The following is a 14136-nucleotide window of genomic DNA, read 5'->3' on the forward strand; positions in this document are numbered from 1 at the left end:
TACCCTGGCACTACCCTGTTACTACCCTGGCACTACCCTGGCACTACCCTGTCACTACCCTGGCACTACCCTGGCACTACCCTGGCACTACCCTGTCACTACCCTGTTACTACCCTGGCACTACCCTGTCACTACCCTGGCACTACCCTGGCACTACCCTGTCACTACCCTGTCACTACCCTGGCACTACCCTGGCACTACCCTGTTACTACCCTGGCACTACCCTGGCACTACCCTGGCACTACCCTGTTACTACCCTGGCACTACCCTGTCACTACCCTGTCACTACCCTGTTACTACCCTGGCACTACCCTGGCACTACCCTGGCACTACCCTGTTACTACCCTGTTACTACCCTGTTACTACCCTGGCACTACCCTGGCACTACCCTGTCACTACCCTGGCACTACCCTGGCACTACCCTGTCACTACCCTGGCACTACCCTGGCACTACCCTGTCACTACCCTGGCACTACCCTGTCACTACCCTGGCACTACCCTGTCACTACCCTGTCACTCACTACCCTGTCACTCACTACCCTGGCACTACCCTGGCACTACCCTGGCACTACCCTGTTACTACCCTGGCACTACCCTGGCACTACCCTGGCACTACCCTGGCACTACCCTGTCACTACCCTGTCACTCACTACCCTGTCACTCACTACCCTGGCACTACCCTGGCACTACCCTGTCACTACCCTGGCACTACCCTGGCACTACCCTGGCACTACCCTGTTACTACCCTGTCACTACCCTGGCACTACCCTGGCACTACCCTGGCACTACCCTGGCACTACCCTGTCACTACCCTGGCACTACCCTGGCACTACCCTGGCACTACCCTGTTACTACCCTGTCACTCACTACCCTGTCACTACCCTGGCACTACCCTGGCACTACCCTGGCACTACCCTGGCACTACCAGTATTGTGACAGTACAGTTCAAGTCCAGGCTAAGACAGACAACCCTCCATATGATCCTACTCTCCACCTTAGCAGCTGGGTGAGGTGGTGATGGGGCTGTGGAGGAAGGAGAGCTGTCCATGTCCAGCAGAGCCGTGGATGGGGATAGACACTGGGAAGTTAAAGACCGTACTGCTCTTCCCCAGGGCAGGACTCCCGGCCTCCGACGAGCAGGACGACGTAGCCAGGACCTGGGACTCAAACCGCAGCAGTTGGCCCATGAAGCTGAAGTTAGGACTGATGATGCTGCGCCGCTGCTTGACGAACTCGAAGGCCTCGTCCAGCTTCACGCGGTTGGTCCTCATCAAGTAGGCCAGACAGATGGTGGCGGAGCGGGAGATGCCGGCTTGGCAGTGGACAAACACACGGCCGCCTTTATTACGGATGGAGTCTATAGGAGAGAGAGAAGGAGAGGGGAGATTAGTACGGATGGAGTCTATAGGAGAGAGAGAAGGAGAGGGGAGTGTCACGATCGTCAGGGAGAGAAGTAGACCAATGCGCAGCGTGTTGAACGAACATGTTTAGACTTTATTTAATTAAAGCACGAACAAAACAATAAACGACTCGTAACGTCCAACGGTAACAAAGACCGACACGGAACAAAAACCCACAAACACAAAGGGAAAACAGACAGTTTAAATATGGCTCCCAATCAGAGACAACCAGCCAACAGCTGACACTCGTTGCCTCTGATTGGGAGTCACTCAGGCAAACATAGAATACAACAAACTAGAATGAACACCACAGAATGAACACACCCTGGCTCAACATATAGAGTCCCAGAGCCAGGGTGTGACAGGGAGATTATTACGGATGGAGTCTATAGGAGAGAGAGAGAAGGAGAGGGGAGATTAGTACGGATGGAGTCTATAGGAGAGAGAGAAGGAGAGGGGAGATTAGTACGGATGGAGTCTATAGGAGAGAGAGAAGGAGAGGGGAGATTAGTACAACGTTCAACTATGTGTCAATGAAAAATATTCAACTTAGTTCTTCTGTAAGTGTGGGACAGTTGTGTAAGTTGTTGCCAGATTCTAAAAGGTTTCTCTTTGACTGTGTTAGATTAACATTGGTCCTTTGTAGCTCAGTTGGTAGAGCATGTCACTTGTAACGACAGCGTAGTGGGTTCAATTCCCGGGACCACCCATATGTAAAATGTATGCACGCATGACTGTAAATTGCTCTGGATTAAAGTGTCTGCTAAATGGCCTACACAGTATTATATATTACAATTGCCTGGCTATGGCTATTCCAGTTACACTAACAAGTAGCTATTGATATAGCAGTTAAACTAACAAGTCTGTCATAAGTCTGTCTACACTGTCCTCCTTGCTCAGTCAGTAGACCTCCTAAAGGCATCTGCGTGCTTCCCAGCCGGAACAGTTTGTACATATATTATGACGATTTTGTGACAATTCTGTGATGTTTTTCTTCGTTTTGGACTTCGGTGAGGTTTTTTTCAGCTGTTCAGGCACACAAAATGTTTTCTCGAGGCAAGCCGAAGTTGGTAGCCCCTTCGTCGGTGATTGATCAACAGTAGGGATTCTTCAATAAAGTATTTGTTGTCGTTCAGAGACGACTCGTTTTCATGCACATTGTTTCATTGAGAAATACTGCACCAAACATCTTAGTTAGATGTCAAATTGTGCGACTAAGATTTCCTCTGCAAAAACATCCAAATTAATGACATTTCTTGAGATATCTTAGATTAATTCTGACTATTTTGAGGAAGTGTATACTGGCTACGGCATCTCAAAATGTACAAACAGTACTATTGCCGCTTTTTTCTTGTTTTTCAAGCGAGTATGCGAGCACACTCGTTCGGTTACCCTAGACGAGTTTGGTTAGGTGCCAGCCGAACTGAAGCATGTGGAAGCCTTAACCACAGCAGGAAGTGACCAGCATCCTCTTTGCTCAGTCGGTAGGCCTACTAAGCCACAGCAGGAAGCAGTCGGTAGGCCTACTAAGCCACAGCAGGAAGTGACCAACATCCTCTTTGCCCAGTCAGTAGGCCTACTAAGCCACAGCAGGAAGTGACCAACATCCTCTTTGCTCAGTCAGTAGGCCTACTAAGCCACAGCAGGAAGCAGTCGGTAGGCCTACTAAGCCACAGCAGGAAGTGACCAGCATCCTCTTTGCTCAGTCAGTAGGCCTACTAAGCCACAGCAGGAAGTGACCAGCATCCTCTTTGCTCAGTCGGTAGGCCTACTAAGCCACAGCAGGAAGTGACCAACATCCTCTTTGCCCAGTCAGTAGGCCTACTAAGCCACAGCAGGAAGTGACCAACATCCTCTTTGCCCAGTCAGTAGGCCTACTAAGCCACAGCAGGAAGTGACCAGCATCCTCTTTGCTCAGTCGGTAGGCCTACTAAGCCACAGCAGGAAGTGACCAGCATCCTCTTTGCTCAGTCGGTAGGCCTACTAAGCCACAGCAGGAAGTGACCAACATCCTCTTTGCCCAGTCAGTAGGCCTACTAAGCCACAGCAGGAAGTGACCAACATCCTCTTTGCCCAGTCGGTAGGCCTACTAAGCCACAGCAGGAAGCAGTCGGTAGGCCTACTAAGCCACAGCAGGAAGTGACCAACAGAAATGTAGGTTATTCCTCCTGACACACTTTCAGTTGCCAAATCACCCTCCATAGTGTTGCTAACGGACCCATCTCATTAACCCAGGTAGGGGGCAGTTAGATGGGTCTGGGGGGGGGGGCTATTCCCCATGGAGAGGGGGGCAGAAGGGGACAAAGGGGGGTTAGCTGCCCCCCTGCTGGGGTTATTAATCTGGGAGAAAGGCCGGCCGTGAGCCTGGTGGAGAAAACTGCCTTTTGTCCCGACAGAACAAAGAGATGGAGGGGAGAGGAGGGAGCTGCATTCAACCATCAGCCTCTCTCTGGCTGCGTCCCAAACTGTACCTTATTCCCTTTATAGTGCACTACTTTAGACCCGGGCCCATAGGGTTAACACTACTTTAGACCAGGGCAGTGCACTATAAAGGGAATAGGGTGCCATTTGGGATCCAGCCTCTCTCTCTCTCTGGCTGCCTGCTACCACATGAGGCCTGGGTCTGTTGGGTCTGCTTCGTGGCTCCCACATGATAAGGGACCCTCTGTTGGGTCTGCTTCGTGGCTCCCACATGATAAGGGACCCTCTGTTGGGTCTGCTTCGTGGCTCCCACATGATAAGGGACCCTCTGTTGGGTCTGCTTCGTGGCTCCCACATCATAAGGGACCCTCTGTTGGGTCTGCTTCGTGGCTCCCACATCATAAGGGACCACCTCTTTAAAAAGGGGGTCTAGTAGAGGGGTGGATGGGGTGTGATGATGTCACCACCATTGTGGTGGAGCAGGGAGCCCTGGCTCAGACAGCTGGTCGGGGTTTTGGAGGGAACTTTTTTCTATTGAAATCCAAGTCATTGAATGGAGGAGAGGAGGGAGGGATGGAGAGAGGGAGGGGGTTGGCTGTTGAGTTGCAGTAGTTTGTTTTCCCGCCAAGCCAATGGCTTCCATGACTACAGCTGCGGTTGCCTTGCTTGGTGATTGTGTCCTCTGTTTGTCAGTTAACTAGAGCTATGAGAGAATTAAAACTGAACTAGTTCGCTAGCTACTTACAATGACCGTGATATCGTGACCTGCGCAAAGCATAGTTCTGAGATATTGAGCATCAAAGTTTTCACATCTCAGAACTGTTTTGTAGTGAATTCTTCTTTCATAAACCCATTAAGGTCCTCATCTTAAAGGCACCTAAAGTGCAGAGTATCAAAATCCCCAAATTCAGTTTATTTTTTATGGGGGTGCAATCGCAGATAGAACCTTATGGCTCTGAAATGTCAATCTGGGTTCAGCCATATAGTTCAATCTGATACTTCTGAATTAGACGTTTTTAAGACAACTGTAGCTATTTAAATAAATAAATGATAGAATAACACTATTTTACCAAGATAGAGATAGAGAACACATCATCAAATACATTAAGAAATGCATTATGATCATCAGACGAATTACTGTAATCACGGAACAACGATGTGGCCACGCCATTTACTTTAAGATTTCTGACAGTGTTGTTTTTTTATTTTGCTTGCGTGCCGTTATCGCTGGCTAGACTAGCCTAGACCATGCTTAGAGGGAGATGGCAAAGACATGTTCTGATTGGTCCGTCTGTATTTGTTCAGGCTTGTGATTGGCTTGCAGATGGAACCTTAGAGCGCCAAGTTCAAATGGGTTTATGCAGATAGAATTTTCTAGTTTTCCATTTTTTTTTCACTTAAAATGTACTTTTTCAAAAATCTAACTTCACAGACATATGAATAACAATCTAAAGATAAATTATATGTGAATAGCTAATTGTTTACAAAAATGTCAGATATAACCTTATACGTAGTTCCAAAGTCTCAATACGTTTTCTTACCTAGCTACCTGAAGTTGAATACACTGACTGTTAGTCGCTCTGGATTGGAGTGTCTGCTAAATGTAATGTAAATGTAGCCTAAGACAGTTAAGACACTCACCGATAAACTCTATGGCCTCGTTGAACCAGGAGGAGATGTCAGCCTTGTGGTTGTCCTCTACAGGGATACTCTTGTACTGGAAGGACTCTTCAAAGTGGTTGGGGCAGTTAGCTGACACGTTGATAAGAGCAGTGATACCCAGCATGTCTAACATGTCCTTTCTGGAGGCATGGTAGGCACTGCCCAGGTAGAGGAAGGGAAGGATCTCCACTGGACCACCCTGGAGAGGAGGAGTGGAACAGGACAGAAAACAGTCAACCACCAGCTCTAAAGAGTTAGGCTATAATAAAGTTAGTCTAAGATGTCAAAATATATAGTTTGATGACACACTGACACTGTTTTGAGAGTAATAACGTGTCAAAGTGTTATTGGAGATGAAGATAGGAACAGAAACCAATGTCAAATCCAAGCCTATAAATACGTATGCCTATGTGGTCCTCTGTAGCTCAGCTGGTAGAGCACGGCGCTCGTAACGCCAGGGTAGTGGGTTCGATCCCCGGGACCACCCATACGTAAAGAAATGCACACATGACTGTAAATCGCTTTGGATAAAAGCGTCTGCTAAATGGCATATTATTATAGCCTACCAAATTGAGGTTAGTTTAAGATGGCAGAATCTATTGTTTGATGACACACTGACATTGGTTTATTTACTATACAGGTAAAAGTGTTGTTACACAGTAATAACATACAAAATACATGTTTAAAAAGAAAACCTACCTGGTCATAAAGCGGTGTCCTGCATGGACTGCAGCCGGGGTCGGCGCTGTCTGGCCGGGCGATGAGGGGCAGACTCAGTCCCTGTGGAGCTGACGGCTTGGTGCACATCTCTGGATATTCCGAGGAGAACGTGTCAAAACCACCTAAACAATGACAAGAACGGACGTAAGGATACCGCTAAATGAGGTAAGGATGCCGTCCAACAGTCCCGTCACCATCTCAGTTACAGGACGTAAGGATACCGTCCAATAGTCCCGTCACCATCTCAGTTACAGGACGTAAGGATACCGTCCAACAGCCCCGTCACCATCTCAGTTACAGGACGTAAGGATACCGTCCAACAGCCCCGTCACCATCTCAGTTACAGGACGTAAGGATACCGTCCAATAGTCCCGTCACCATCTCAGTTACAGGACGTAAGGATACCGTCCAACAGTCCCGTCAGTTACAAGCAGCTGTATAGTGGCTATTTTGGCACAGTCACAGCGTTCACCTCATAACTGACGTAGGCCTACGCTACGGCACATTTGTTGTGCGCCGATTGCTTCATCAACATGGAGAAGCCTAGGCTACATAAAAAAGCTACTATAACACGTTTATAATAAATCTAATTACCTTTGAGAAAGAAGACACTGGCTCCACACGGGTCTCGGCACAGAGCTGTCACGGCGAGCATTAGAGTCCCGTCCTTCTTCACTTGGCCGAAGTCCAAACTCCGATCATCCAGAAACACCACTGACCGATACTCCCCTGAGAGAAGCCGGTTCCGCGTGTCCTCGTTGGGCACGATGTGTCCCACCCCCAGCCCCCCTCTGGCCCTCCGGCGGACTATAGTACTGAAGCGGACGTTGGTGGACCCGGAGATGTGAGAGGAGTTGAAGGAGAAGAATGAGCGGCAGTCCAGGACCAGACAGCCCGGGTCTTCCCCCTCCAGCAGCCCGCGGAGGGACACGGCATCGATGCTGGGGACTTCCATGATCACCATAGTAGGAGGGCGGCGGGCGGAAAATGCCAAATCCAAATACATAGGCTGTGGAAAAGGCAAAGAAACCCCTGGGTGGTCGGTGTCACTAAACACTTGTGAGGTTTTCTTCTTTTAAGTCACAAGTAGATTTCTTATTTTGAAACAGTTGAATGTTATTTTGTTCTCCTTAGCTTATTTGAGGTTTTCCCAAAATGAAGGTAAACTGAGAGATAAATAAATCAGTAACAATGAATAAATTTAGAATAAAAAATTAACAATCCGTCCCTCTTCTCGGGTGTATTTTCTTTGGTTGTTTCTTGTTTATAAAAGTATTATTTTTCAGTCCCGAGGTTGTTCTGAAAGAAGCCTGTGAAAATGACTTATATAGTACCCCGTGAAGGAGAAACCACTGACGTCAGACTTCCCTTCCTGGCACACTGCCCGCTCCAGTTTGCACATACGTCATAGTGCTTTGGAGCCAAGCCAACCCCCTCCTCTCTCTCAATTCTATTCAAAGGGGCTTTATTGGCATGGGAAACATATGTTGCCAAAGCAAGTGACAACAAAACAACAACAAACAAAAACAATCAGACATTAATAGGTAAACATTACAAACACAAAAGTTTTAAAATAATCTCTATATAATGGCTATCACAATCACTATCACACAAAGTACATTCATGTACCAGGAATTGGACCTGGTGAAGTGGTGCTTACAATTACTGATATGGTATGGTATGGTATGGTATGGTATGGTATGTGGTGTGGTGTGGTGTGGTGTGGTGTGGGGGGGGTGGTGGTATGGTATGGTATGGTATGGTATGGTATGGTATGGTATGGTATGGTATGGTATGGTCATGACTTGTTTTACATAACTTATATCTTAGGCATGCTTTCTGGTAACACTCTCCGGGGTTAACACAGACTGAGAAATATTCTGTGCTCCTCCAATATTTCCTGCACCAGAACAGGATCCTGGATTCTGTCTGCAAAACAACAGGAGGATGTATTATAGGTCATCATGGCATCAGAGAGAGCAGACTGAACAAGAACCAGAAGGATGTATAATATAGGTCATGGCTCCAGAAGGATGTATAATATAGGTCATGGCTCCAGAAGGATGTATAATATAGGTCATGGCTCCAGAAGGATGTATAATATAGGTCATGGCTCCAGAAGGATGTATAATATAGGTCATGGCTCCAGAAGGATGTATAATATAGGTCATGGCTCCAGAAGGATGTATAATATAGGTCATGGCGCCAGAAGGATGTATAATATAGGTCATGGCTCCAGAAGGATGTATAATATAGGTCATGGCTCCAGAAGGATGTATAATATAGGTCATGGCTCCAGAAGGATGTATAATATAGGTCATGAGCTCAGAAGGATGTATAATATAGGTCATGGCTCCAGAAGGATGTATAATATAGGTCATGGCTCCAGAAGGATGTATAATATAGGTCATGGCTCCAGAAGGATGTATAATATAGGTCATGGCTCCAGAAGGATGTATAATATAGGTCATGGCTCCAGAAGGATGTATAATATAGGTCATGGCTCCAGAAGGATGTATAATATAGGTCATGGCACCAGAAGGATGTATAATATAGGTCATGGCTCCAGAAGGATGTATAATATAGGTCATGGCTCCAGAAGGATGTATAATATAGGTCATGGCTCCAGAAGGATGTATAATATAGGTCATGGCTCCAGAAGGATGTATAATATAGGTCATGGCTCCAGAAGGATGTATAATATAGGTCATGGAGTCAGAAGGATGTATAATATAGGTCATGGCTCCAGAAGGATGTATAATATAGGTCATGGCTCCAGAAGGATGTATAATATAGGTCATGGAGTCAGAAGGATGTATAATATAGGTCATGGCTCCAGAAGGATGTATAATATAGGTCATGGCTCCAGAAGGATGTATAATATAGGTCATGGCTCCAGAAGGATGTATAATATAGGTCATGGCTCCAGAAGGATGTATAATATAGGTCATGGCTCCAGAAGGATGTATAATATAGGTCATGGCTCCAGAAGGATGTGTATAATATAGGTCATGGCTCCAGAAGGATGTATAATATAGGTCATGGCTCCAGAAGGATGTATAATATAGGTCATGGCTCCAGAAGGATGTATAATATAGGTCATGGCTCCAGAAGGATGTATAATATAGGTCATGGCTCCAGAAGGATGTATAATATAGGTAATGGCTCCAGAAGGATGTATAATATAGGTCATGGCTCCAGAAGGATGTATAATATAGGTCATGGCTCCAGAAGGATGTATAATATAGGTCATGGCTCCAGAAGGATGTATAATATATAGGTCATGGCTCCAGAAGGATGTATAATATAGGTCATGGCTCCAGAAGGATGTATAATATAGGTCATGGCTCCAGAAGGATGTATAATATAGGTCATGGCTCCAGAAGGATGTATAATATAGGTCATGGAGTCAGAAGGATGTATAATATAGGTCATGGCTCCAGAAGGATGTATAATATAGGTCATGGCTCCAGAAGGATGTATAATATAGGTCATGGCTCCAGAAGGATGTATAATATAGGTCATGGCTTCAGAAGGATGTATAATATAGGTCATGGCTCCAGAAGGATGTATAATATAGGTCATGGCTCCAGAAGGATGTATAATATAGGTCATGGAGTCAGAAGGATGTATAATATAGGTCATGGCTCCAGAAGGATGTATAATATAGGTCATGGCTCCAGAAGGATGTATAATATAGGTCATGGCTCCAGAAGGATGTATAATATAGGTCATGGCTCCAGAAGGATGTATAATATAGGTCATGGCTCCAGAAGGATGTATAATATAGGTCATGGCTCCAGAAGGATGTATAATATAGGTCATGATTAGGAGGCTCCAGAAGGATGTATAATATAGGTCATGGCTCCAGAAGGATGTATAATATAGGTCATGGCTCCAGAAGGATGTATAATATAGGTCATGGAGTCAGAAGGATGTATAATATAGGTCATGGCTCCAGAAGGATGTATAATATAGGTCATGGCTCCAGAAGGATGTATAATATAGGTCATGGCTCCAGAAGGATGTATAATATAGGTCATGGAGTCAGAAGGATGTATAATATAGGTCATGGCTCCAGAAGGATGTATAATATAGGTCATGGCTCCAGAAGGATGTATAATATAGGTCATGGCTCCAGAAGGATGTATAATATAGGTCATGGCTCCAGAAGGATGTATAATATAGGTCATGGCTCCAGAAGGATGTATAATATAGGTCATGGCTCCAGAAGGATGTATAATATAGGTCATGGCTCCAGAAGGATGTATAATATAGGTCATGGCTCCAGAAGGATGTATAATATAGGTCATGGCTCAGAAGGATGTATAATATAGGTCATGGCTCCAGAAGGATGTATAATATAGGTCATGGCTCCAGAAGGATGTATAATATAGGTCATGGCTCCAGAAGGATGTATAATATAGGTCATGGCTCCAGAAGGATGTATAATATAGGTCATGGCTCCAGAAGGATGTATAATATAGGTCATGGCTCCAGAAGGATGTATAATATAGGTCATGGCTCCAGAAGGATGTATAATATAGGTCATGGCTCCAGAAGGATGTATAATATAGGTCATGGCGTCAGAAGGATGTATAATATAGGTCATGGCTCCAGAAGGATGTATAATATAGGTCATGGCTCCAGAAGGATGTATAATATAGGTCATGGCTCCAGAAGGATGTATAATATAGGTCATGGCTCCAGAAGGATGTATAATATAGGTCATGGCTCCAGAAGGATGTATAATATAGGTCATGGCTCCAGAAGGATGTATAATATAGGTCATGGCTCCAGAAGGATGTATAATATAGGTCATGGCTCCAGAAGGATGTATAATATAGGTCATGGCTCCAGAAGGATGTATAATATAGGTCATGGCTCCAGAAGGATGTATAATATAGGTCATGGCTCCAGAAGGATGTATAATATAGGTCATGGCTCCAGAAGGATGTATAATATAGGTCATGGAGTCAGAAGGATGTATAATATAGGTCATGGCTCCAGAAGGATGTATAATATAGGTCATGGCTCCAGAAGGATGTATAATATAGGTCATGGCTCCAGAAGGATGTATAATATAGGTCATGGCTCCAGAAGGATGTATAATATAGGTCATGGCTCCAGAAGGATGTATAATATAGGTCATGGCTCCAGAAGGATGTATAATATAGGTCATGGCTCCAGAAGGATGTATAATATAGGTCATGGCGCCAGAAGGATGTATAATATAGGTCATGGCTCCAGAAGGATGTATAATATAGGTCATGGCTCCAGAAGGATGTATAATATAGGTCATGGCTCCAGAAGGATGTATAATATAGGTCATGGCTCCAGAAGGATGTATAATATAGGTCATGGCTCCAGAAGGATGTATAATATAGGTCATGGCTCCAGAAGGATGTATAATATAGGTCATGGAGTCAGAAGGATGTATAATATAGGTCATGGCTCCAGAAGGATGTATAATATAGGTCATGGCTCCAGAAGGATGTATAATATAGGTCATGGCTCCAGAAGGATGTATAATATAGGTCATGGCTCCAGAAGGATGTATAATATAGGTCATGGCTCCAGAAGGATGTATAATATAGGTCATGGCTCCAGAAGGATGTATAATATAGGTCATGGCTCCAGAAGGATGTATAATATAGGTCATGGCTCCAGAAGGATGTATAATATAGGTCATGGCTCCAGAAGGATGTATAATATAGGTCATGGCTCCAGAAGGATGTATAATATAGGTCATGGCTCCAGAAGGATGTATAATATAGGTCATGGCTCCAGAAGGATGTATAATATAGGTCATGGCTCCAGAAGGATGTATAATATAGGTCATGGCTCCAGAAGGATGTATAATATAGGTCATGGAGTCAGAAGGATGTATAATATAGGTCATGGCTCCAGAAGGATGTATAATATAGGTCATGGCTCCAGAAGGATGTATAATATAGGTCATGGCTCCAGAAGGATGTATAATATAGGTCATGGCTCCAGAAGGATGTATAATATAGGTCATGGCTCCCAGAAGGATGTATAATATGGGTCATGGCTCCGAAAGGATGTATAATATAGGTCATGGCTCCAGAAGGATGTATAATATAGGTCATGGCTCCAGAAGGATGTATAATATAGGTCATGGCTCCAGAAGGATGTATAATATAGGTCATGGCTCCAGAAGGATGTATAATATAGGTCATGGCTCCAGAAGGATGTATAATATAGGTCATGGCTCCAGAAGGATGTATAATATAGGTCATGGCTCCAGAAGGATGTATAATATAGGTCATGGCTCCAGAAGGATGTATAATATAGGTCATGGCTCCAGAAGGATGTATAATATAGGTCATGGCTCCAGAAGGATGTATAATATAGGTCATGGCTCCAGAAGGATGTATAATATAGGTCATGGCTCCAGAAGGATGTATAATATAGGTCATGGCTTCAGAAGGATGTATAATATAGGTCATGGCTCCAGAAGGATGTATAATATAGGTCATGGCTCCAGAAGGATGTATAATATAGGTCATGGCTCCAGAAGGATGTATAATATAGGTCATGGCTCCAGAAGGATGTATAATATAGGTCATGGCTCCAGAAGGATGTATAATATAGGTCATGGCTCCAGAAGGATGTATAATATAGGTCATGGCTCCAGAAGGATGTATAATATAGGTCATGGCTCCAGAAGGATGTATAATATAGGTCATGGCTCCAGAAGGATGTATAATATAGGTCATGGCGTCAGAAGGATGTATAATATAGGTCATGGACTCCAGAAGGATGTATAATATAGGTCATGGCTCCAGAAGGATGTATAATATAGGTCATGGCTCCAGAAGGATGTATAATATAGGTCATGGCTCCAGAAGGATGTATAATATAGGTCATGGCTCCAGAAGGATGTATAATATAGGTCATGGCTCCAGAAGGATGTATAATATAGGTCATGGCTCCAGAAGGATGTATAATATAGGTCATGGCTCCAGAAGGATGTATAATATAGGTCATGGAGTCAGAAGGATGTATAATATAGGTCATGGCTCCAGAAGGATGTATAATATAGGTCATGGCTCCAGAAGGATGTATAATATAGGTCATGGCTCCAGAAGGATGTATAATATAGGTCATGGCTCCAGAAGGATGTATAATATAGGTCATGGCTCCAGAAGGATGTATAATATAGGTCATGGCTCCAGAAGGATGTATAATATAGGTCATGGCTCCAGAAGGATGTATAATATAGGTCATGGCTCCAGAAGGATGTATAATATAGGTCATGGCTTCAGAAGGATGTATAATATAGGTCATGGCTCCAGAAGGATGTATAATATAGGTCATGGCTCCAGAAGGATGTATAATATAGGTCATGGCTCCAGAAGGATGTATAATATAGGTCATGGCTCCAGAAGGATGTATAATATAGGTCATGGAGTCAGAAGGATGTATAATATAGGTCATGGCTCCAGAAGGATGTATAATATAGGTCATGGAGTCAGAAGGATGTATAATATAGGTCATGGAGTCAGAAGGATGTATAATATAGGTCATGGCTCCAGAAGGATGTATAATATAGGTCATGGCTCCAGAAGGATGTATAATATAGGTCATGGCTCCAGAAGGATGTATAATATAGGTCATGGCTCCAGAAGGATGTATAATATAGGTCATGGCTTCAGAAGGATGTATAATATAGGTCATGGCTCCAGAAGGATGTATAATATAGGTCATGGCTCCAGAAGGATGTATAATATAGGTCATGGCTCCAGAAGGATGTATAATATAGGTCATGGCTCCAGAAGGATGTATAATATAGGTCATGGCTCAGAAGGATGTATAATATAGGTCATGGCTCCAGAAGGATGTATAATATAGGTCATGGCTCCAGAAGGATGTATAATATAGGTCATGGCTCCAGAAGGATGTATAA

General features: G+C 44.4%; 1 protein-coding gene across 1 annotated transcript; it reads right to left on the bottom strand.

The window, feature by feature from the left end:
• Positions 1 to 778: 778 nt before the first annotated feature.
• dusp1 (dual specificity phosphatase 1) lies at positions 779 to 7483 on the bottom strand. The gene is made up of 4 exons (XM_041869872.2): positions 6798 to 7483; positions 6183 to 6325; positions 5463 to 5682; positions 779 to 1357 (listed from the first exon to the last, which is right to left on the bottom strand). The coding sequence occupies exons 1-4, from the start codon at positions 7207 to 7209 to the stop codon at positions 996 to 998; spliced, it is 1137 nt and encodes a 378-aa protein (XP_041725806.2). The 5' UTR covers positions 7210 to 7483; the 3' UTR covers positions 779 to 995.
• Between the last annotated feature and the right edge of the window lie 6653 nt (positions 7484 to 14136).

Source organism: Coregonus clupeaformis, unplaced genomic scaffold (genome assembly GCF_020615455.1).
Source record: "Coregonus clupeaformis isolate EN_2021a unplaced genomic scaffold, ASM2061545v1 scaf0022, whole genome shotgun sequence".
NCBI classification, from domain to species: domain Eukaryota; kingdom Metazoa; phylum Chordata; class Actinopteri; order Salmoniformes; family Salmonidae; genus Coregonus; species Coregonus clupeaformis.

What these genes read in the sequence shown, in the direction of transcription:
- dusp1 (XM_041869872.2), bottom strand. Translation starts at nt 7,209, where the DNA reads ATGTATTTGGATTTGGCATTTTCCGCCCGCCGCCCTCCTACTATGGTG. An exon ending in CAGTGTCTTCTTTCTCAAAG is followed by an intron (nt 6,326 to 6,797) that starts GTAATTAGATTT and finishes GTCATTGTTTAG; the next exon opens with GTGGTTTTGACACGTTCTCC. An exon ending in GGACACCGCTTTATGACCAG is followed by an intron (nt 5,683 to 6,182) that starts GTAGGTTTTCTT and finishes CCTCCTCTCCAG; the next exon opens with GGTGGTCCAGTGGAGATCCT.